Source organism: Aythya marila (genome assembly GCF_965140915.1).
Source record: "Aythya marila genome assembly, chromosome: 9".
In the NCBI taxonomy this organism is placed as follows: Eukaryota; Metazoa; Chordata; class Aves; order Anseriformes; family Anatidae; genus Aythya; species Aythya marila.
The window spans coordinates 25,121,693-25,142,976 of NC_139050.1; the positions used below are offsets into that span (position 1 = coordinate 25,121,693).

General features: G+C 47.5%; 1 protein-coding gene across 8 annotated transcripts in view; it reads left to right on the forward strand.

Moving 5' to 3' along the window:
• VEPH1 (ventricular zone expressed PH domain containing 1) overlaps positions 1-20,571 on the forward strand; it is a 79,630-nt gene extending 59,059 nt beyond the window's left edge. For all 8 annotated transcript variants that reach the window (XM_082767758.1, XM_082767759.1, XM_082767754.1 and 5 more), the window contains 4 exons: positions 3,101-3,235; positions 7,566-7,683; positions 16,704-16,840; positions 20,210-20,571. In XM_082767758.1, the coding sequence (XP_082623884.1) occupies positions 3,101-3,235; positions 7,566-7,683; positions 16,704-16,840; positions 20,210-20,446 (627 nt within the window). In that variant the 3' untranslated portion in view covers positions 20,447-20,571. The remainder of the gene's footprint in view (positions 1-3,100; positions 3,236-7,565; positions 7,684-16,703; positions 16,841-20,209) is intronic.
• The last annotated feature ends 713 nt before the right edge of the window (positions 20,572-21,284 follow it).

Genomic DNA, 21,284 nt, shown 5'->3' on the forward strand with positions numbered 1-21,284 from the left:
GCACAGTGTGGGGCCAAACCTTGTTGGTCTGATTCAGGCAAAGCTTGCAGCAAGTCCTAGGTGCCGTCCTGCTGCTTTGCACTTGAACAGGAGAAGCGCAGTTGGTTCGTTTGGAAGCAAAATCAACCCCAGAGACTTCAGGTGCTGTTCAGGGGGCAGCACCCTCTGGAATTATTTTTTTTTTTTTGCTCTGGAAGTTTTGACTGAGCAGGAATTGCAAATCAGATCAGTGCTGTTCACCTACCAGCCCTAAAAGTACTGTCCTACTCTTCATGCCACTTCCAAATGCGGCCCCTTACTTGGATGTGTATGGGATTTCCTAATAGGTTACAAATAGTGTGAAATTGTAAAAGAATACCTCACCTTCACAGTTCAAGATGAAACAAAAGGTTTCTGTAATAAAATGATTAAGTTTGTTTTCTTATCCTTTGTAGAATTGGCCATTGCCATTCACCCCACCCTACTGCAAACTTAGAAATGCAAAGGATTTGTCTGAAACTTAAAACATGCTTAGTGAGTTACTGTGAAGTTAACAGGCCAGGTCACTCCTCCCTGTGTTTGTTCCTAGAAGTAAATACAGAAAATGTTTTTTTAAAAATCCAGTGTGGTTGTTACTCATGGGTAACAGACAACAGGAAGGAGAGGTCAGAGAAGAGAGAAAAGGAAGCAGAAAAGGGCAGCAGCAAAACCAAGAATGAGAAGATGATAGGGAAGGAGAAAATAAAGGGGGTGAGGGACTCCGTAAATGAAAGCCTGGAGGAGGAGGTTGAATTTAAACAGAGCCTAGAGAGATTAAATAAATTATGTTACGAATGTAACATTTTGTTCTCAATGAGAGCAAGGGAAACAGATGTTGAGAAATATGTGCACAGCACTGCAACACACAGAGCTGAAGGAGGAGAAGTGGACACGAGGAGGACAAGCACCTCGCTCGCTGCCCCAACCCCACCACCGACCCTCACCCCGCTGGTGCTCCGTGGCTTCACCCAGTGCACCAACGCTGCACTCACTGCTCACACCCACGGTCCTTGCTGCCCCCTGCACATCTCCACCTGCCCTGGCCAAACCCTGCTTCCTCAGGATGCTGCCCAAAAAGCTCTTAACCAATGCTTCCCCAAAGCATCCCTGCAAACGCAGCACTTCATGCTTTCTCTTGTGAAAAAAGAACTCTGCACCCAAACCTGCAGTGCATCGGTGTGGTGCCTCATGTGAGCTAATTTGTTTGTTTGTTTGAAATCCTAAAGCTTTTATGTGCGGGACACCTAACTATGATTAAATCACACTGCTCTGAATTTGGCCCTGGAAAAAATATTATTTACGTCTGTGAAATTGCACAAGAGATAAATTTGACATAAAATATGTTTTATAGTGTGTTAATAATGAGTTAAATGAAAGACTGGTGATAAAAATGTAGCTTTCAGCAGACTTGTCATAGATTAACAGACAGCTAATACACAGTTTCTGCAGATCTGTACAAGTTACTGTATTTTTACTCTCTTCTTGCCAGTCACGCTATATTCTGCTGGACATTGCATTCTGCAACTGTAGAAACAAGAAATATTTTTCTCGGAGGTCTCCAGAACATATCCTTAATTTCAAGACCCTGCTTTTTATTTAATTTCAAAAATTTTAACGAGTAGTTGTATCATGTTTCGAAACCCTCAGATGGAAGTTGTGAAACTGCAAATTATTCCTGTGTTCTCAGCTGAGCAGCTTTTGGCCAGGAAGATGAGCATATTTCAATGGAGAGCTGAGAGAGGAGTTGTCGTACAGGAAAACGATTATCGGTTAAAGGAAGAAAATCAGAATAAGGGTGAATAGAATAGAGCAGTTACTCGATAGACAAGGTGCTTGATTTCCCAGATTCATTCATTAAATCATCCCATACTGCGGTAGGATTTGGGGTTTGATTTGTCTCGTCAGGGTGCTGCATCACGCTGGCAAGCGAGCCACTTGCCTGCCGTGGCCCCTTCCAGTGCCTTCCTGGCAGCTGTTCATAAATTCACCAAAGCCAGGTTAATTGGGCTGCAGTCTTCCCGTGCCAGGTGCTGCCTCACGCTGACTGTTTCTCAGCTTTAATTTGCACAAAGTGATCCAGCTGCTTCTGACAGCAGAGCTGGAAAAAAAAACGCATCTCCCCGACCACACAAAAAATGCCTGCTGACCACTTGCTCAATACCTCTGGTTACGTTACGTGCTCTGAAGCAGGAGCAGGCGGCTTGCTCAGGCAGAGCAGCTTGCAAGAGGGTTTGGCCATCCCTGTGCAGCACTGCCAGCTCCACTCAGAGCCTACAGAGCTCGCACAGAGGGGGCTCAGGGTCTGGGGATCCCCAGGCTGGCAGGGGGTGTGCAGCCCAGGAGGTAGGGGGTAGGGCTAGGGCTTGGGCTTGGGCTGAGGAATTGGGATCGGCAGGCTTCAGTTCAGAAAGAGAACAAGGAACATCCACCCAGGAAATCTGCATTAACAGGACATAGCACACGTTGTGAAATCGAGTGTTCAAAATACGGAAAATCAGATTTGCTTGTGCACTGTTAACTTGGCTCCTGCGTGCAGATGCATTTTTTACTTACAAGATCATGTAGTAGATGTAGTGGAGGAATAATGCTAAGCCCTCCTAACTGAAGTGCTCTTCTTTTAACACTGACTTTGTGTGCAGTGGCGCTGATCATCTCTTTGCATCTCTAGTAAATGGCATCTCCATGTGTTCTCCACAAAGCAGCCCATCACTGAGATGTACATCTGTGGAGTTCTACCTTGCTTGCATTGCCACAGAGCAGCATTTGCATACAAACATGGCATGCAAGCTGCTGTGTGTAGTAGTAGCTGATATATAACGAGCCAAGGACCATACATGGTCATACAGTGAGCTGAGGACCTTAGAGACGTGTAATGTACAATAAAAAAGCCCCAGAAGCAAATTAAATATGTGGGCATTTATCTAACTGTGTGCATATCGATCCTTCATAATTCCTTATAGAGAAATGAACTTATTCCTCTTTTTTTTTGCATGGCTGTCCCACTATGAAATAAGAACAAGATGCTGTTTGTTAATGGCCAAGTAAAAAATGCTTGAAATGCTGTTTTCAACATTTTCTTCAGAGCTTGTTCGCAGAACCTTTGTCAATACAGAGTAATTCTGTGCAAGTCCTCAAGGCCCTGTGGGAAAAGACACAGCTGAAGGGGACACACAGTTTTGAAACTGCCATGATCCAGTCTACATTTCCACACCAAAAGGTAAGCATCTCTGAACCAAGCTTACTGATGTGCCAAGTCCTCTTGTGCGGGGTGACCATATGGCAATTTGCAGTGCATGCCTCTGGCTGCCCTTTATAGGAAGCACTTGGCTTGTGGGGAGATTGGGAAACGTTTCCCCAGCCATTATATTTTCCGCAGAGGGTCCACGGTGTTATTTTGTGTGGTGCTTTGAAAGATCTCCAGGCTTCTTCTCCAGCCACTCCTACACGCTTCATGTGGATTGTTCCCAAGGTGATGAAAACTAGTGATGCTCCATATGGAGTTTTTCCTGCTCACAGTTTTAAACTCCAGATTCAGATTAGCTGCCATTATGGGCTGTTTGGCTGCCACTAGGAAATTCAACTAGTTAAACACAGACTTGGATTTTATGGAAACGATCATTTGCACGTGCACCATTAGTTACCCCCATCAGTTTAAAAGATTACTCTTTCAAAGCTGTTTACTGTCTCCAGGATTTCAGGGAACGCTATTTCAAAGCTATTAATCAGGCTCTTGGAAAAGAACGCTATAGGATTGTAAAACAAATATCTATTTACTCCCAAACATCTCCATCCAGTGAAATTGGATGAAATGAATTGTCAAACATGATTTTAAAATACTCTCTCTCAGGATATTTTGAGGCATAGAAATGTCTGACTGAATAAGATTAATTTACCAAGGTTATGGGTGATTTAAAAACAGAAGTTCTGTTAGAAACACCTTCTGAATCTCCAAGACAGCGTTGCGTTGAAGTGGGAACTGCCACTGCAGCTTGTGAGGGGAGCGGGGTCCCCACGTCTGACACCCAGCTTGTGGGCCAGTTTGACTTAGACACAGTGCAGCTCACACTAAGTCTTTTAGCTGCTTCTGAAATCCTTGCCTGAGTCATCCAAAGGCATTAGAAATGTCTTTCTGCTCAGGAGTGCCTTAACTTGAGTCCGTGCCAAAAGCTAGTAGTCGAAAGTCAGAGCTGGTGGAGTGTAGAAGAGTTTGGGGTGAATAAAGAGCTTAGAAAAGAGCACGCTTTCATGGCTAGAATGAGATGTAGTGCCTCGTGTGCACAAATTCTGCAAAATACGTCCAACACCCTAGAAACGTGATTAGTCTCCAGCGCATCAGTTGCATAATCCTACTACTGTTCAGATGCTAGCATTTGGCCTATTTTGGGAACTTTCATCACTGCGTAACAGGATGAGTATCTCTGAGTTCCTAAAATAGTGGAGCTGGAAAATGAGATACCGATCTTCGCTGATTTCATGAATGAGGCAGAAAACAGAAGTTTGGAAACTCCAGAAGCTGCAGACTAATTTACTCAGTGATCTGAAATTTGACTTTGAGAAGTTCTTCCCGCAACTAACAGAACTTCAAATACAGCGAATGAATTGACAATATTGCTAATATTATTCCTCTTCCAGTCATGCAGAATGCAAAATTCCAGGTGTGGTTGTTTCAGCAAACATAGCGCTTTCCCTTGGGTTTTGAAATCAAGAGATTTCAAAACAGGATGGTTGAAATCCACTGCAGTATCAATGTCCTGTGTTACGTTCCAGCTTTACGCCTTGTGTTGCAGTGACATCTGAATACCTGCACTGGGTTTGAGGAACCCGGGTGATGTGGGAGCATGTGGGGAAATCTCGGGGGCCAGCAGCCACCAGGAACCTCTGTGACGCTTTGCTGCAACCCCTGCTCTGCAAAAAATGCATTCACAATTTTTTTTTGATATGTATTCTAAAGAATGTTGTAAACCTGGAGAAAAATCTATTACATCACGGATTTATTCTGGAGTAAATTCTGAGAAATGCTTTCAGATTTAAATCACTGACAGCTATCTGAATTTGGCTGAGCTGTGCGCGAGGCATTGCAGTGAATACCTAGCTTACAGAAAGAATGTCCTGTATCACCGGGCAGCGTGTTCATGCCACAAAAAATATTTATACAACACAGCTTAAAACGTGCCAGAAGTAAAGCATTTCCAGATGTACATCCTTACAGATTTCCGTTCGGTTGCTTCATAGTTCTTTATCAAAGTACACGCAGGCCACATTATAAAAGCTCTGCTGGTGTGAGCCCTTTGCAGAACTCTTTGTGTTGACTCATGCTGTGTCAGAGCAGTGACACAGTGACTACTTTACAAGCCCCGTGTGATTCTCTAAGAGAGCCTTTTGTTGAGCAGTGTTGCAAGAGAATAATTAACATTTTTAAGCCGTTGTTAGTTCTGTTCTTCCTTGCCCTTTGTTTGCTATCTCAGTTTACGCAGCAGAAAGACTTGCCACATTTTCACAATGGAGTCGCTGAAGCTTTCAGGATGATGTAGGGAGAGGATGAGATAAATCTCTCCTCTCCAGTTAGGCTTTTTTGTTTCCCTGTGCTTCACCTCCTAAAATAAGTGGCTCATTTGAGGTGTCCTAGGAGTACGGAGTGGGAAAGGATGACTGCTGCGTTGATATTTCCCTGATTGCCTCTCTCACTGCTTCAGCTCACTGCAGCCACTGAAAGATTTTTCACAGGATGGCAAATGCCTGCTCTTTTTGTGCAGCTCCGTCCACGTGTGCTTCTAATGACCCGCACAGACCCGCTGAGAGCAGTGCCACCAAGCATTTTGTCCATCCTGCGGCCCCCCAGGGATAGCTCTGTGCTGCTGTCCCCTGCTGGGAGACTTCACCCCTCCATCGGGGACCAAGGGGCTGGTCTGTCTGTCTGTCCTGCTCCCCGAGGAGCCAGCTCTCCTGCCCTGGGGGGCAATTCTGGATCCCACACTATGCGTGAAGCATCTGAAGGGAGGCGGTGGGCGCCCAGACCACCAGATCCACCACTGACATACCGGGGGGAGAAATACGGAGAGAGGCTGCACAGCTCTCCTGTTACACAGCGCAGCAGCCAGCTGAATTCCTTGCATGCATAAAATTCCTCTTTGGAGGACAGTAAGAACTTCATCAATGCATAATGAGCAAATTAATCAAGTTAATGGGCACCCCCAGGCCTTCAGCAGGGCACCAAGCACTGGAGGGACGCTGCCAGAGGAGGGGACCGGCAGGAGCACCAAGGAGCTGGGCCACTCGTCTCCTGCACGAGGATGGAGAGAAGAGCTGAGCCTGGCTCTGCTGCCCTGCAGCCCCCTCTTGCAACCAAAGCCAATGTGTGTCCGAGCCCTTTGACATCTGGCTGTGGTTTTCCCCTGTGCTGTGAAGCCCATTTTCCCTACTGGAAAGGAAAGAAAGCCTTTGTTGTCTGGAGCTCAGGTGATGTTAGTCCTGCTCACGTGCTGCCTTGCCAGTCTTTAAGACAGCCTGAAACCCACCGGGACCCTGGGCTAAGGCTCAGAGAGGGCACTGGGGGCAGCTGGTGCCAGGAACTGTGTGCCAAGGAACTGTGTTCAGGTTTTTTCCTGGGGTTAGAGGCTGGGGAGCAGAGCAGCCGTGCTGCTGGGTTTCACAGAACTCACAGGCTCCTGCTTTCTCATTCCCTAAAGCCTTTGAGATGGAAGCAAATGGAAAAGGCCTGAATCAGACAGTTCTGCCCTCTGTACAGCCTTCAGTGGGCGGAACTCGTGTCCCTGGCAGGAGAGGGTATTTGTCCCATTTACTGTGTAAATCCGTGTTTTCTTTGGGCTGCTGTGTGCGGTATTACAGATCTCCGATGATGCCAGGTAAACAAATAGGAGTGTTCCCTGAGTGGTCTTGGCAATTCCTTCTGTGTAGTGAGAGACTCGGTGTTATTTAACATCGACATTTATCTAAATGCAAGATAACAGTATTTTTTGGAAATTATACAGTGTTTTAAGTGCCTCATGAGCATCTCCTGGCTTTTCCCATCCTTGAAGCTGCAGGTGTAGTCTCTGTAGGTTTTTCATCAGGTCGGACATTACATTTATTTTGGATAATCCTTACTTTACTTTCCCTAACCCTTACTTTCCTTACTGCTGTCAGTGGAAGAACAGCATCGCGTTTACCTGGGTGTGCTCTGTGTAAGATAACTCAGTCCTGCTGGCATTTTTTTTTGAGACATTCATATTAAACATTCGTATTGGTGCTTCTTGGATGGGGCTGGGTCCAGAACTTCTTTCTTAACAAAAGAAACAACAATAAAAGGCACGGTGGGCACCTGCTGCGCTGGGGACCCAGGCAGACCAGCAGCACTGCCTTGGCAGCCCAGTCCCCTGCCTCCCTGACGTGTTGGGTTAGGTGTTGCTGAGCACACCTGCCCCAGCAGGCTGTTCATCCCCAAAAAATGTACAAAAGGACGTCAGCTCCCGCTGCGACGGGGGCTCCGAGGTGCTAACTGCAGCCGTTCGCCATCTGAGCGCCTTTGGTTTCTCTCCTTGTTGGCCCAGGACCTGGACCACGTGCAGATGCACCTGGAAGAAGTGAGGTTCTTCGATCTGTTCGGCTACAGCGAGGAAGCAGGGACGTGGCAGTGCTTCATGTGCAATAACCCCGAAAAGGCAACGGGTGAGTGCTCTGCGAGCGGTGGCTGGGCTGCGGCGTGGCTCTGCTCTGTGCTGGTGGTAGAGGCTATGCCAAAAGTACAGCAAAGTGCCCAGCGTAGCACTGACAGTGTCTGTTTTAACTGGAATTCTCCATTAAACTCCTTCTGTCTCAGCATTTCTGCTGAGAGAGAGAGTCAAACACAACCCTTATTTGGTGTATGCTCATAGGGACACCATCCAACATTAATGTGAACCCATAAATCTGCACGGCTGCTAATGCCTGGGGAGTGGGAGGGATCTGCACCCATCTTGCAGCACCAGATAAAGGAGTTGCATCTGCTGGACCACGTCCCAGGTCCACCGGAGACTGCCCAGGTGCCACGCATCAGGGGATGTTGGCATAAGTGCTGCAGCCAACTCATGTCCTCCTCAACTCACAGGGCATCCCGAGGAGCGGTGGCCAAGGTTTTCCGCATAATTATTTATTTTAATATAATTGAGTCCATAGTGCACATTTTAAGAACAAGGCAACTCTCAAGAACAGCCATAATACTGAAACTGTGTTAGAAAACAGGATGAGGGGACAATAAACTTTGTCCAAGGTAAAAGATTCTGGTGATTTATGGGTTTTGAAGCTCTCTGCTACCCATGTGTTTTAGATCAGTGCACTGAAATTCAGAGGATGGCCTTTTTCTTAGATTTTCTTGCCACACTGTGATAGCCCGCACAATTCTGGCCAAGAATTCTGAGTATTCTGGCCAAGCCTTTGAAGAATTTGCTTTTTCAGCTCTTTATTTCAACAGCTAACATCTCTTTATATTTCATCAACCTTGAATCTAGTAAGTCTTGTAAGCATGGTGGCACAGCTGTCTATGCTCATTTCATGGGGTTTTTGACCATTTTCCTCCTTCCACAGCTCCCAGGTGGAACTCACCTCCCACCAGAGGAGTCGTGCTTTGAGCTGAGATTTCACCTCAGTACGGTGGCCGTGCTGTGGCTTGTCCCTCACATCAGTGTTAGATGTGTGTCAGGCCACAAGGACAGAGTCTGTCTGAAAAATAACCTAACAAAACAGCTTTGTTTTGAACTTTCAAGAACTCAGTGTGCCCAAAAAGAGGAGTGTTCGTGGCAAGTTACTGATTGTGCTGGTGGGGTGGCTCTGTTAGTGCCAAGGGACTGCACAAAGGTGGCAAAGTCAGTCCTCGGAGTGACATGAGGCACTGTGTTCTTGTTGATGCCATGGATTTGGCTGTTGGCACTAGTCTGGAGACACGAGAGGACCCCGTGAGAGTGGTGCTGGGGCTGGGATCCCGTACAGGCAGTATGGGGCTGGTGAACTCAGGGCTCTGAACACAGGGGGAACAGCAACGAGAGACCCCAATGCCAGGCTGTGATTCCCAGTGAACTCCTTGCTCTTGGGTGAGTAGAGCAGGAGCGTGCAGACGTGGGGACGTCTCTGTGCTGCTGACAAGAGGCTCTCGAGTCTGTTCCCAGAGCACTTGAGCTGACATCTCGAGTAGCATAAACCGTGCGTGGTGCCGGGCGCTAACAGCCCCCGGGAAGTGGGAGCTGACGCGTGCCCTGGAGCACCCGTGGCAGGGTTTGGCACACTTCTGCCCTGCTTACACATCATTGTGCTGGGCTGGGCTGGCACAAAAAGGGCTTGGGTTTGGCGCAGAGGTGTGCCAGAGCAGCAGCTCTTGGCCAGATGGGTGCAAAGCGTCCATCTCCATGCGACAGGAAAATGTGCCTCCTCACAGCCTGTCCTTCCCAATCGCTTCCTTCCTTACTGCTTCATGCAGGTATCTCCACGTGCCCAAACCCAGCAGTCATCTTCACCACTGGTTTTATCACCCTGTTCATGTCTATAGGGGTATGGCCTCCCTCGGTGACCCTGCCACCCGCCTGTCCCCACTGCCGCAGCTGAGGAGGGGAGACCTTAATAAATATCAGCATCTACAAAATCACCATTGACTCCCAGATTTGGAGCCAGGGCTGTGAGTTATGGGGTGCCTTCGGGGATGGATGGGAACAGGAGGAACTGAGCACACAACATTTTTGGGCTGTAACTGTCTGTTCTTTTTGTAAGCCATTTCTTTGTCTCAGTTTAAAAAAAAATAAATCAATCAATTGCACGGCACATTGTGAATATCACAGCTTGCCTCTCGAACCTCAAGGCCTTCAGAAGTCAAAGAAAATGAACTATTTAATGGGTCAACACACGTGAAGGGAATACAGAAGGTAGTGCTTCGCGGGACAAAACCTGCAGGTGAATGGGCAGTTCCTAGCGCTGGAGATGCAGGTCTGGGTTAGCTGGGAGAGGTCGTGCCAGAGACACTCGGGGGTCTTCAGGGATTTATAAGATGTGACAGAAAACAGAGGGCTCAGAGATCTCCCTGAGCGTGTAAGAAATGTAAAGCTGTGAGGCATCTTTCATCCTCATTCCACAGTCGGACGGACCCTGTTGAAACCCACCAGTACTTCTGAAAGACACACAAAAAATAATTTCTCCCTCTCAGCAATGCTGTTTAGCAACCCAATTCTTCTTAAAGAAGGAATTCAGAGGGAAATTCTTTTTCTATTATTTTCTTTTGTTTTCTGTTAATGTCGGGTTTTGTTACATTTTTTGGATACCGTGTTGCAAGATGCCATTTATCCCCCAGACTTAGGGAGGGATTATGCCTTAAAGCCTGGCTCTTGCCTCGGGATGCCAGCTCCGTGATGGTTTTTGCAGATGCAGTGGGGAAGCTTTGCGGAGCCGCGCTCTGCTGGGAGGCTGAGTTAGCAAGGGAAGAGGCAGTGGCAATTAATACAGAGAAAGTTTGCCTATTTCACATGCATTCTTCTGGCTTTAAAGCATTATTTAGGCAACCACACTCTTCCAGAAGAGCTGTTAAATCATCCGGATTTTTTTTTTTTCCTGCTACCCCTGAGCCAAGGAGGGAGAGAGCATTCCTGCGAACCCTACTCATCTGCCCACATACACGTACGTGCCCTAACTGTGCGGCTGGTCCCAGAGCTAGGGAAGCCAAGTTGCACTATTTTATTTTATTTTTTTTAACAATAACCATTCAAGCAAGGACGTAAGGCATCTGAAATTTTAGTAAATACAGTGTGCCTCTTGTTAGGAAAAGCTGGCTTTTAAGAGCTTCATTTCAACATAACCTTCTGTATTGACAGTTGGCTTCACAAGCTCTTGCACAAAAAAATTCAGTAAAACCACTTGATAGCCTGTGAGGGAATTGCAGTACATTCCAGATTCTGGAAGCTTACAAAGAAATTGCAGTAATCCCTGTGGGCTGCAGAAGAGACATTGTGCCCATGGGCAATGATTCGGGTAAAACTGAGGGGTTTTTATGAATTCCTCCTTAAAAAAGCAATTCACTCAGAATAGCCTACACCATATTAAGTTCTGAATACATTTATCTTTTGCTAGCAGTGGTGATTATCGAGTGAACTGGAATATCCCAGCTATAATGCTTGCTTGAAAATTATAAAAAGTGGCATTCAGTAATGTGTCCTTTCCAGGTTTTCAACAAAACCAAATGTGATAATTAATGAAAGAGAGCCAATCCATATTCCCTTAGGTTAATTGCATTTATCTTCTTCTGCTTACCACCCACATGTTTCATTCTTTCAAGTTAAGAGCAGCTTATTATCATTGAGATCATTCATGATTGGGCTGAATTTTTGTGGATGGCTTTGTTTCGTCAAATGGAAGATTGAATACTTTTTTTTTTTTTTTTCTTACTTGAGTTCATCTTGCAAGAGTTTGGTTTTGGTTTTGTTTTTTTGTTTGTTTTCTATTTATTCACTACCCAAACTACTTCAAGTTTGATGCAGTGTAGTTCTGCAAAGAAAGCAAGATACAATCAGGAGAAAATAATTCCAACTTATGTCATGGAGGACTCTTACATCTATGGGTACTATTCAGGGTTAAATTGATTTTGTAGCTGGTCTCTCTTTCCTGAGATGGTTTAAGAAGCAATGGGTATTATAGCAAGTAATTATTCATTTTCAGCTTAGGCAATAGTTTTAGCTTTATTGGGTGTTCTTCAGGAAAATAAAAATGTAATGAAAAATATATAGTAGATAGTTTGAATCCTTCAACTCCTTTTTTTTCTAGCTAGAGATCTCATGATATGTCAGCACACCACTGCGATTTCAAACCCAGAGGAGATTGTGTGATCACCTGGTTTAACCTTCTCTAAAACAACAGCTAAAGAATCCAGTCCGATAATGCTTATGTCAAAGAATTTTCTCTTTGATCTGTATCACTTCAGTGTATGTTTCTAAAGATGTCTAAACCTGTTTTTTTAACAGTCAAGTGAAGGAGAACCCGTGAGTTGTTGCTCAGGTAAATTAACCTCCTGTTAAAACATGGGCTTATCTCCGGGCTGTCTCTCAGACCCGGATCACGTTAGGCCCTTCCCTGTTATGAGAAAAATCTCTGTGTAGATTTTATCGTGTCGCATCTTGAACTTTGCTTAGGAAATTAAAGAGAATGCACTTCATTAGTTTCCCATGATGCGAATAATCATATAAAAACTCTTGTATGACTTTCCTGAAGTCTTCTTAGTTTGTCTAGATTCATGCGAGGTGAAGAAATCAAAATGAGACAGAGGGTTTCCAGCAATTGATGTGTGTGTGAGGAATGTGCACGTACCCATTGTCGGTTGTTTGCATTTTTTAAATTATTCTAACTGTATTAAAAATGCAGGTATTTCCATGTGGTAAGCAACGGGGCCACCAGCGACTGCATTTGGTTTTGGCTAGAGTTCAGAGAGAAGAGGAACTGCATTTCTGAGGCAGGACGGGTTTGCTCGGGTGCCCCTTGCCAACAGAACCCTGCGCACTTACTCCCACTTTCTGCACACCGTGGGCTCAGTGGCCACAGTGGTGACCAAGTAAAATCCCAGTAAGGACCAGGACAGGCTGCACCAGGATGCCTGGGGACGTGGCAGTGGCCTCATGCCTGCGGGGAGGTGATCAGGAAGGTAGGGCCAAGCTCTTCCAAGGGTGCAAGGGCAGGAGACAAGAGGTATAAACTGGAACAAGAGATGTTCAGGCTGGCTATAAAGGAAAACTTTCCCACTGTGGGGTTGATTGAGCATTGGAACAACTTGCCTGGAGAGGTTGCTGAGATTTTCAAGTCCCAAATCAATAAATCCGTGAGCAACCTAGCCTGACCCCAGTGCTGACCTCGCTTTGAGCAGGAGGTGGGATGAGGCACCCCTTGAGCTCCCTTCCAGCTGAATTATTCTGTCATTCTGTGAAGCTAACCGCAATCAAAATAAGCAAAAGGACTTAGAAAAATATTGGAAAAGAGCTTCATTCTTATCTTTTGTGAATCTTTTTCTTCTAATCAGCCCCTCAGACATACTGGCATCTGCTTCATTATGACAACTTTGGAAGCTGACAGCGGAATTCCCCGTGGACTTCTCTGTGGATGTACACAAGAAGTGCTCTGTTATCCCTGGTTCCAGCCACTGAGTGCTTAAAGGCAGACCAGCATTTCTCTAGTAAATCCAGTGTTTGAAAGATTTTGGCCATAAATATCCAATCTGGGACAAAATTGCACATCAACTTCCTTTCTCATGCTGTTTTCCTGACCACCAGCCATCTCAGTATCTTCCAGTGCAGAAAACTTTGTGCTTTAAAGCTTCTCAGTTTGGCTTAGAACATTTTCTGCACTGGAATTGGTATCAAAGCTGTTCCCTGGCACCAGGAGCCAGGTAGGTGTACAAGACGTTGAGCAGTTGTCTTTTCATAGCAAAACTGTGTTTTGCTGTATCTAGATGTTTATACATCTGCCATCAATGTCTGAGAGTTACTGTACACATTATGAATTCTTTGTAGTTCTCATTTAGAAGTAAAACTCCTACCCTGTCTTATCCTTTGCTCTCTGACTCACTGAGTGGGCTTTGTCGCAGCAGTTCTGACACTTTCTCTTGGGAGGCGATATGGAACCGTGCCCTTTTTATCTCCTCCATGCTACTGAGATAGTATTCCCTGACGTCAAACTGCATATTCTAACGGTGGCAAAATATCCTCCACCAAGAGCCTGCACATGTGAATGGCAAATAATGGGAACGATGGAGGTATGAGCCTGTAGGTTGTTCAATTAATTCCCAGCCCCAGCTCCATCATTCCCGGTGGTGTTTCTGTGCACATCCCCAGCAGCCAGCTGGGCCGCTGTCAGCAAAGAGGTGTTGCAGAGGCACCCCATCCCTGCATGCTGTAACATCCTTGTGCCCAAGGAAGGCTTTAAATCCCCTCACCTTTTGACAACAACATGCATTTTTCTTGATCCGATCTCCAGGATTTTCACATCAGCTGAATATTGATCTCCAAACTGCCCTTGCCCCAACCACACTTCTCTGGAAGGCCCAGGACAAAAGCTTGCCAGCTGAGGAAATTTCTTGAACAAAGGAAAACGTGTATCTGTAGTAGTTTTGAAACCAATATTTAACGCAGTTGAAAAGTTCTTATTAAGGGGCACGCTGTAAAACGTGGCTCTGTCCCACTGGAAAGCATGTTGTGAAATTGGTGCAGCCCCAAACCAACTTCCCCGTAAATTTGTGCGGTTTTGCAGTGACAAAAAATTTCTCGGGGAGAAAATAAGCCTCTCTTTTACTGTGTCAGGTTGGGTGTTGTAATGCATCGGTGCTGGCATGAAAATCTGCAGAGACGAGCTGCCACGTCGAGCTCAGGGTGCTGCGGGGAGAACGACCTCTTTATCACAGAAATCAGAGGCGTGCTTCCCCATCGTGGCTGCAACTTGGCCACCCCCATCTTCATTCAGCGTATCTCCTTCCAGAAAATCGCTGTCTGCAGAGACAGAAATATTTGCCATCTTTCATGAGGAAATTGAAGTAGTACGCACTGAAGACCCCCAATGCCTGCAGCTCTGCCAACACAAACAGCGCTGGGGAAAGCATACATTCTTTATCTAAATCTAAAATAGTTATCTAAATTGCGTTTGCATTGTTTCCCACTACCAGAGCAGAGGTAGCGAAAAGAGCTACGTGTCCAGAGAGCCACAAAGCCTCTGAAGCCCCAGGTGAAGCCCAAGAGCAGCAGCAGCACTGCCTGTGGTGGCTGCCCCTGGGCACCGCGCTCACCTCGTGTCCTCCCAAGGGCCTCGGTGTCACAGCGGCCCCTCGTGCTCCGGGCTCTGAAGGGCCATGCACAGATGACAGCAAAGGCTTTCGAGAAAAAGCTTTGCTGGCTAAAGCTGAACACGAAGGTATGCGAGAACGGCCAGCCAGAGGATAACCAACTATCTGACAGATGCTGGGAAGGACTCCAAGCCAAACAGCACATCAAAACACATCCGTTCTCAGGCTGCTTACGCCTTGGCCTGCTCCTCAGTCCATCTGATCCGTCCTGTCCTGTCTGACTAAAAATAGAAGAGAAAGCAGAAAAGAAGAACCAGCAGTGGCATTACAGAAGTTAAGAGTTGCTCGCTCCGTGCACAAGGGCAGCAGCTCGAGGCAGCTCCGAGGGCAGCGTTTTGGAGCCCAGGGTGATCCTCGTGGTTGCTGGGCCTTCCTTGTGCTGGAAGCTTCCTCCTTGGGTGCAGGGTTAGGGGACACTCCTCCGGCTCCCGAAACCCCATGGCCATGGGGCTGATGGTGGAGGAGGCCCAGCCTTATAACCACACCATGAACGAAGCACGGGGCCTCCCAACATCCATGCAGTGCTTTGAGTTCTCAAAGTAATTTTAAACATAACAGTATTTTTGCAGTAACAACTCTATTTGGTCTTTGTAAGGGAATCAACGGAAGAAAAATCTGCGGTGACAAACCTGAGCTATTTTTCTAAGGCAGGCTGGAGTCACTTTTCGGACCACTGTGGGAGATGAATGGACTGGACGGCGCTGAGCCTGTGTGTCTGTGTCCGTGCCCACTGCCTCCCTGCGGTTACTGAGAGCTGCACGCTGCTTATTTCTAATCACATTTTAGATTATTCATGTACAACTTGCTGTAGTGCAGTTGATCGGGGGGCAGAAGCTTTTGTTTCTCCCCTCTCCTCCTCCCTCATCGCTGACTCTTGATGTGCACTGTGTACGGGTGGCGTTCACCTGCACATGGGCACCAGTGCTGCTATAATTATTCCCACCCAGTTTGTTTGAAAGCAGTGTTAGTGGTCGATGACATGCTAATAGTTTATCTGTAAGTAAATTTTGCCACAAGACACTAAAAACTTGGCTGTCCCAAGCGGTGACAGGGGAGGGCCCTGACTGCTCCTGTGGGGGTGGCACTGACCCCTGCGTGGGCCGAGCTGTGAGGCCCTGGCCTTTGTGGGCCAGCATCAAAATAAATCGTGTTATTTTATACATGGAAAAGCGACAGAAAGCATCACACTCCCAGCGGGTCAGTGCTGTGAGATTTACAGGGCAGAAGCACCGCTTGGTTTGCTGTAAGGGCTGGTTTTTACAAAGTGGATCACCAGCCTTAAATGACTTCTGAAATATCCCTGAAGAGAGAAGAGGGGGCTGGCAATAAACACCTCTGTCCTTACCACTGAGGGAGCCCGGTCCTGACGGAGGGGAGGGGAGGATGAGGAGGGAAAGCCGTGCTGGTGGGGCTCCCATGGGACGGGCACCTGGCCTGCCAGCCCACACGGAAATCCTGGCTCCTATCTCCCTCCATGGGGCCACGGCTGCCACAGGGGAGCTCAGGGTCAGCCCCGAGCTGTTCCTGTCCCTCAGACCCCAGAGCAGGAGCACAACAGCACTGAGCTCTGCAGAGCTATCAATTATTATCACGGGGCTGAGGAACAACTGGGAGGTGTTACGGTGGGGGAAGTACACGGGGAATAAGGGAATAATAGAAAAAAAGTGACAGGCAGAGTGGGCCGAGCCATCGGCTCCATCTGCCAGGCCTCCCAAGTAAAACATGACCAAGGGCCTGAGGAGGGGAGGGATGCAGGCTGGCGCTGACACGGCCAAGCTGCAGAAACCTCCTCTGCATCGCGGCAAAACCTGGCATGCCGAGAGGAAAGAACTAACCCCTGGCTGTGTGTTCACCTCTGCAGTGGTAAATCAGGATGGCCAGCCTCTGATGGAAGGCAAGCTCAAAGAGAAGCAAGTCCGCTGGAAGTTTATCAAAAGGTGGAAAACTCGCTACTTCACCCTGGCTGGCAACCAGCTGCTCTTTCGGAAAGGAAAATCCGTAAGTCAGAAGAACGTCAGCTTGATCCCTTTGTTTCCCTCCTCCGCATCACCATTTCCCAGAGGTTTTCACCACTCAGCTTTTTCCATGGGCTCTGTACACCACACGGCTGACTCCAGCCAAGCGCTTGCTCGCAGGGTCTGTTTATGCTTTTCTGGCTGGATCGGGAGCGTGAGACTTTGGAGAGGGCTCAGCGTGAGGCTGGCAGTGCTGCTCTGCAGGCTAATGGCTGCTGCAGCCCTCACGTCTCGGTGCTTTACCCAAACCCTGCCCGAGCATCGCCCCCGCTGCCTCCAGGCACCCAGCACCAGCTCCCAGGTGATCCAAAGCTCCTGCTTCACGAGTGCATCCCCTACTGATGGGACTCCAGTGGGATAAGCAGTAGCTCAGGGTGGGACGGTTGTGTTCAGCATGTCTAGGAAGTCAGGCCCGTCCAAGCATCTCAGGGCGGTCCCCTAAATGAAACAACAGTTCACTTTTTTTTAAAGCCTTGCCTGCTTTTGTACATTAATAGCAGTTCTTGAGGTGATGGCGTTACGACTGGTGTTATTTGTACAGGAGGTGCAGGTCTGCTTAAAGCGAGGTGATGCTGAAGTGCCCTTCTCCCAGAGGAACCAAATTTGTTCTTTCGCATCTACCCTCACCTAAATTCAGGGTAACTCTGCTGAAATTTCTGCAAAATTGTTCAAAATTTCCACCAAAACTCATGACAAGTTTGTTCTGGACATAGAAGAGAAGGTAATTGAATCCAGTCCTCAATAATTATTACTTGTCAGTCATTAGAAGCTAACTTTCTTCAGCTGTTCACAATGAAAATTATCAAACGTTGTGCAAAATAGTCCTTTTATTTTTGTTGCAATAGTTCTCCCTTAGATAAACCAAAAATAGCAGCATCTTCCAGTTAAACCAAGCCTCAATATTTCTGGTAAAGAATGTCTTTTATTGCAGAAACCTAGCAAAGCTCTTTAAGCTTCTGAAATGGCTTCCTGAGTCCCTTCTTCCAAGAAACACATCAGGGCATCCAGCCTAGGAGAAACAAGTGCCTTTCACGGGGCAGTACGACCCTCCTGAGAGCAAATACTTCATAAAACGGCCTTTCCTTTACTTTCTAGTGACTTTTTCTGACGTTTGGTTGAGATCCTGAAGACGGTTCAACCCATACAAGTGTTCCAGCTTCAGTTCAGCACTGGCTGGTATTTCCTTCTTAAGGTGTCAGAATAATTGTCACTTTCCTAGCAACTTGATTGGCTTAAAGAAATGTATTTAATGGAATGGATTTAATTAGCTCTGCAAACAAGCCAAGCAAAAGTCACGTCAGAATACCTTGATTACTCCTGGGATGCCATTAGCATGTAGCAGTTGCCTCCTTGCATTTGCATTCTCGGTGTTCTTGTTAACGTGAGGAATGTTCAGCCTTTTGCTGGCAGGTTAGGTTGTCAAACAGCAGATTCTGCTTAATAGCAGAGTCTATATAGGTTAGCTGCCCTTTTTTTAGCTGGCAAACTCCAATTTTCTTTGCTTTTTCTAAAGTTGAACAAAAATATCTGGTTCCTGCGAGCAGCAGGCTGGCGTCCAGCCCCCGGGGACAGCAGCGGGGTGTTGTGCCCGGGCATTCAGTCTTTCAAGTTGCTGCGTTATATCCTGTTACTTCAATGGCTCTGTTTGTTTGCTTGTTTTGTTTTTTAATTAGAGATTTGAGTCCTGTTGTTAACCATTGCTTGGGCTACAGCCTGGGAACCCCCTGAGCCCTCCAGCTTGCGCTGTGTGCATGCCCAGAGCTGACTGCTGCAGACACCAAGGGAAAGGCTTTGCCTTGCAGCAGGGCTGGAGCTAGGACACCGCACAGAAGTGCTTCAGACAATTAATGTGCAAAAGAAGATTTTCAAATCCCGCTCTGCTGAGTGTGCCCTGACTGCAGGCGTAGGAGACAGCCAGGCTCCTGATGCTCCTCTGCAGCTGCGAGGGAGCGTGTCCCAGGCTGGGCTCAGTGGTTTCTCACGCACAGATCCTGCATCTTTGCACCCTTTTGGGGTGAAGCAGTTTGCCCCTCGGTGCCGGGGAAGTCTGGTCAGTGTCAGACAGGGAGCAGGCAACAAAGTGCTGGTGCTGGGCCAGAGAGCGGCAGGAGGGAAGGTGCCACCAGCAGCAGGGAGGCAGCGGATGCACGGAAAGCGCTGCAGTCGCGAGCACCGATGTGCCCAGGCAGCTTGAGGTGTTGCCGGTGAATGGTTCTGTATTAAAAAGGAAAGGTTTCTGCCCGGCCACATCTGGTGCTGATTGCAGTGCCCGAAGCAGCACAGGCCTTGCCTGGCTGAGCGTGACAGCTCTGCCCCTTCATCTCTGGCGTCGCTGAGCAGGGACAGGCGCCGCGTGGGTGTTTGGACTTTTCACGCTGCTCGCTTGAAAACACAAACCAAACACAGAGGAAGTATTGTGAGATAGCCAGCTGGCTGTGCCTGCCTCTTCCCGGAGTCCCACTACAAACCTCCCCTTCGTAGAAGTAACCAGAAGGACAACATTTGCTCTGCGTAAGCGATCGTATGGCCAGTGGGTGAAGGGGCGGAATTAGAAAACCAAAATAGAAGAGGTCTGAAATGAGTCCAGACTCCTGGAAAACAGTGGTAAATCCTTCCACAGAAATGTGCCTAGGGTACATTCTCAACTTTCTGTAGCAACTTGAGGTCAAGGGCTGTGTGGCCATGACATAACATGAAGGGAGTGGGTTGGTTTTGCCAGGCAGGCATCTGTGTCCGCAGGGCTGCTCACGGGGTGCACAGTTCTCTTGGTGCATGGGGAATTGATGCTGCTTGCCTGCATGGTAGGAGCAGAAAGGTTTTGGAAAACCTGCTGTACTCCTCTTGGTTAAAAGCACAGGGAGCTCAACAGGAGAAACCTGAGCAGTCTTGACAAAGCGGAGCCTTGTGTTTAAACTTCTCATCTGGGAACCACACTTGGTATCTGTGCTCACAGATCTCCTGCAGGACACGTCTGTGACTTTGCATAATCACCTCTTACGCTCCCCGCATCACATTCCCACCCTTACCACGACGCCAAGATTTCACAGATGTACACTTTGTACGTTTTCAAACCACATTACATCTGAGCTGTGCCATGTTCCCCGCTCCCCACTGAAAAATGCCCTGACTTCCCTCCTGGTCCCAGGCCAGACACAAAGCATTTGCTCTGTTACAACCAGGACAAGGAGTTGCTGCTTCCCTTGCTGGGGGAGAGCTGGAGAAGGGGGACAGCTCATCGCTCCTTCAGAGACAGAGCAGGCTCCTGTTTCTCAAGCAAACACTGCTGATCACCCGTCAGGGTGGTGGAAGCTGTACCAAATGAACGTGGTTTTCTTTGTCTCCTGTGTTTCAGAAAGACGACCCTGACGACTGCCCCATCGAGCTCAGCAAGGTGCAGAGCGTTAAAGTGGTGGCGAAGAAGCGCCGGGACCGCAGCCTGCCCCGGGCCTTCGAAATCTTCACCGACAGCAAGACCTACGTCTTCAAGGCCAAGGACGAGAAGAACGCGGAGGAATGGCTCCAGTGCATCAACGTCGCCGTCGCGCAGGCAAAAGAAAGGGAGAGCAGAGAGGCCACCACCTACCTGTAGGGCTGTGGCACCTCCAGGACGGGGCAGCTGCCTGCAGGCTGCTCGAGGGGAACGGCCCCAGCCCCAGCTGCTGGGACGTGGGGAGCTGGGGGGAGGCTGTTGGCAGGGGCCAGGTTGGCCATGGGGCAGCTTTAACACCACCGGGGGACCCAGCACTGTGCCGTGTGCTGGTGTAGACGTAGCTTGCACATCCGCAAGCGAAATGCAGCTTTTTCTTCCGCCTAATTGCCTCAGGGCCAGGAGACGTGGTGAGAAACAGCCCAGCCCTGGCCCCCCTGCTCCTGAGAGATGAGGTCTCCACGGCTTTGGACACTGCCGAGAGCATCTGAGGATGTAAGGGCTTGCTGCGTTCCTCACTCACTGTCCGTCTGTGAAAAGATCATTTTCCCTCTTATTTAATCTCAATGTACCTTACCTTTTTACTGTTTATGTGCCCATGAAAAGAAAATCATAGTTGCTTCTTCTTTCAGATCTGAGATGGGGCAATTTTAAAGGTTTAATAGTGCTGAAAAATAAAATTCTATATTACATGTTTTGCTTTTTCTTCTTTCTCCTGTTTTTTTTTTTTTTTTTTTTTTTTTTCTCCTCTATTTGTAACTGAATGTAATTTAAAATAGAAATATTTCCTTTTTTTTTTTTTTTTTAATTACTTGTCTTCACTGTTCCACAACACTGAAAAATGCCCAGGTATTTTGTTGTTGCTGTTGTCACCCTCCAGTAATTCCAAAGCAGAGAAAGCACTGCAGAAAAGATGAAAAGCAAAAGAGGAAAAGAGGGAAAGAATGAGAGAGAAGTCTGTAGATGAAGAAATTGGAGATCAAAGCTGAGTATATATAAA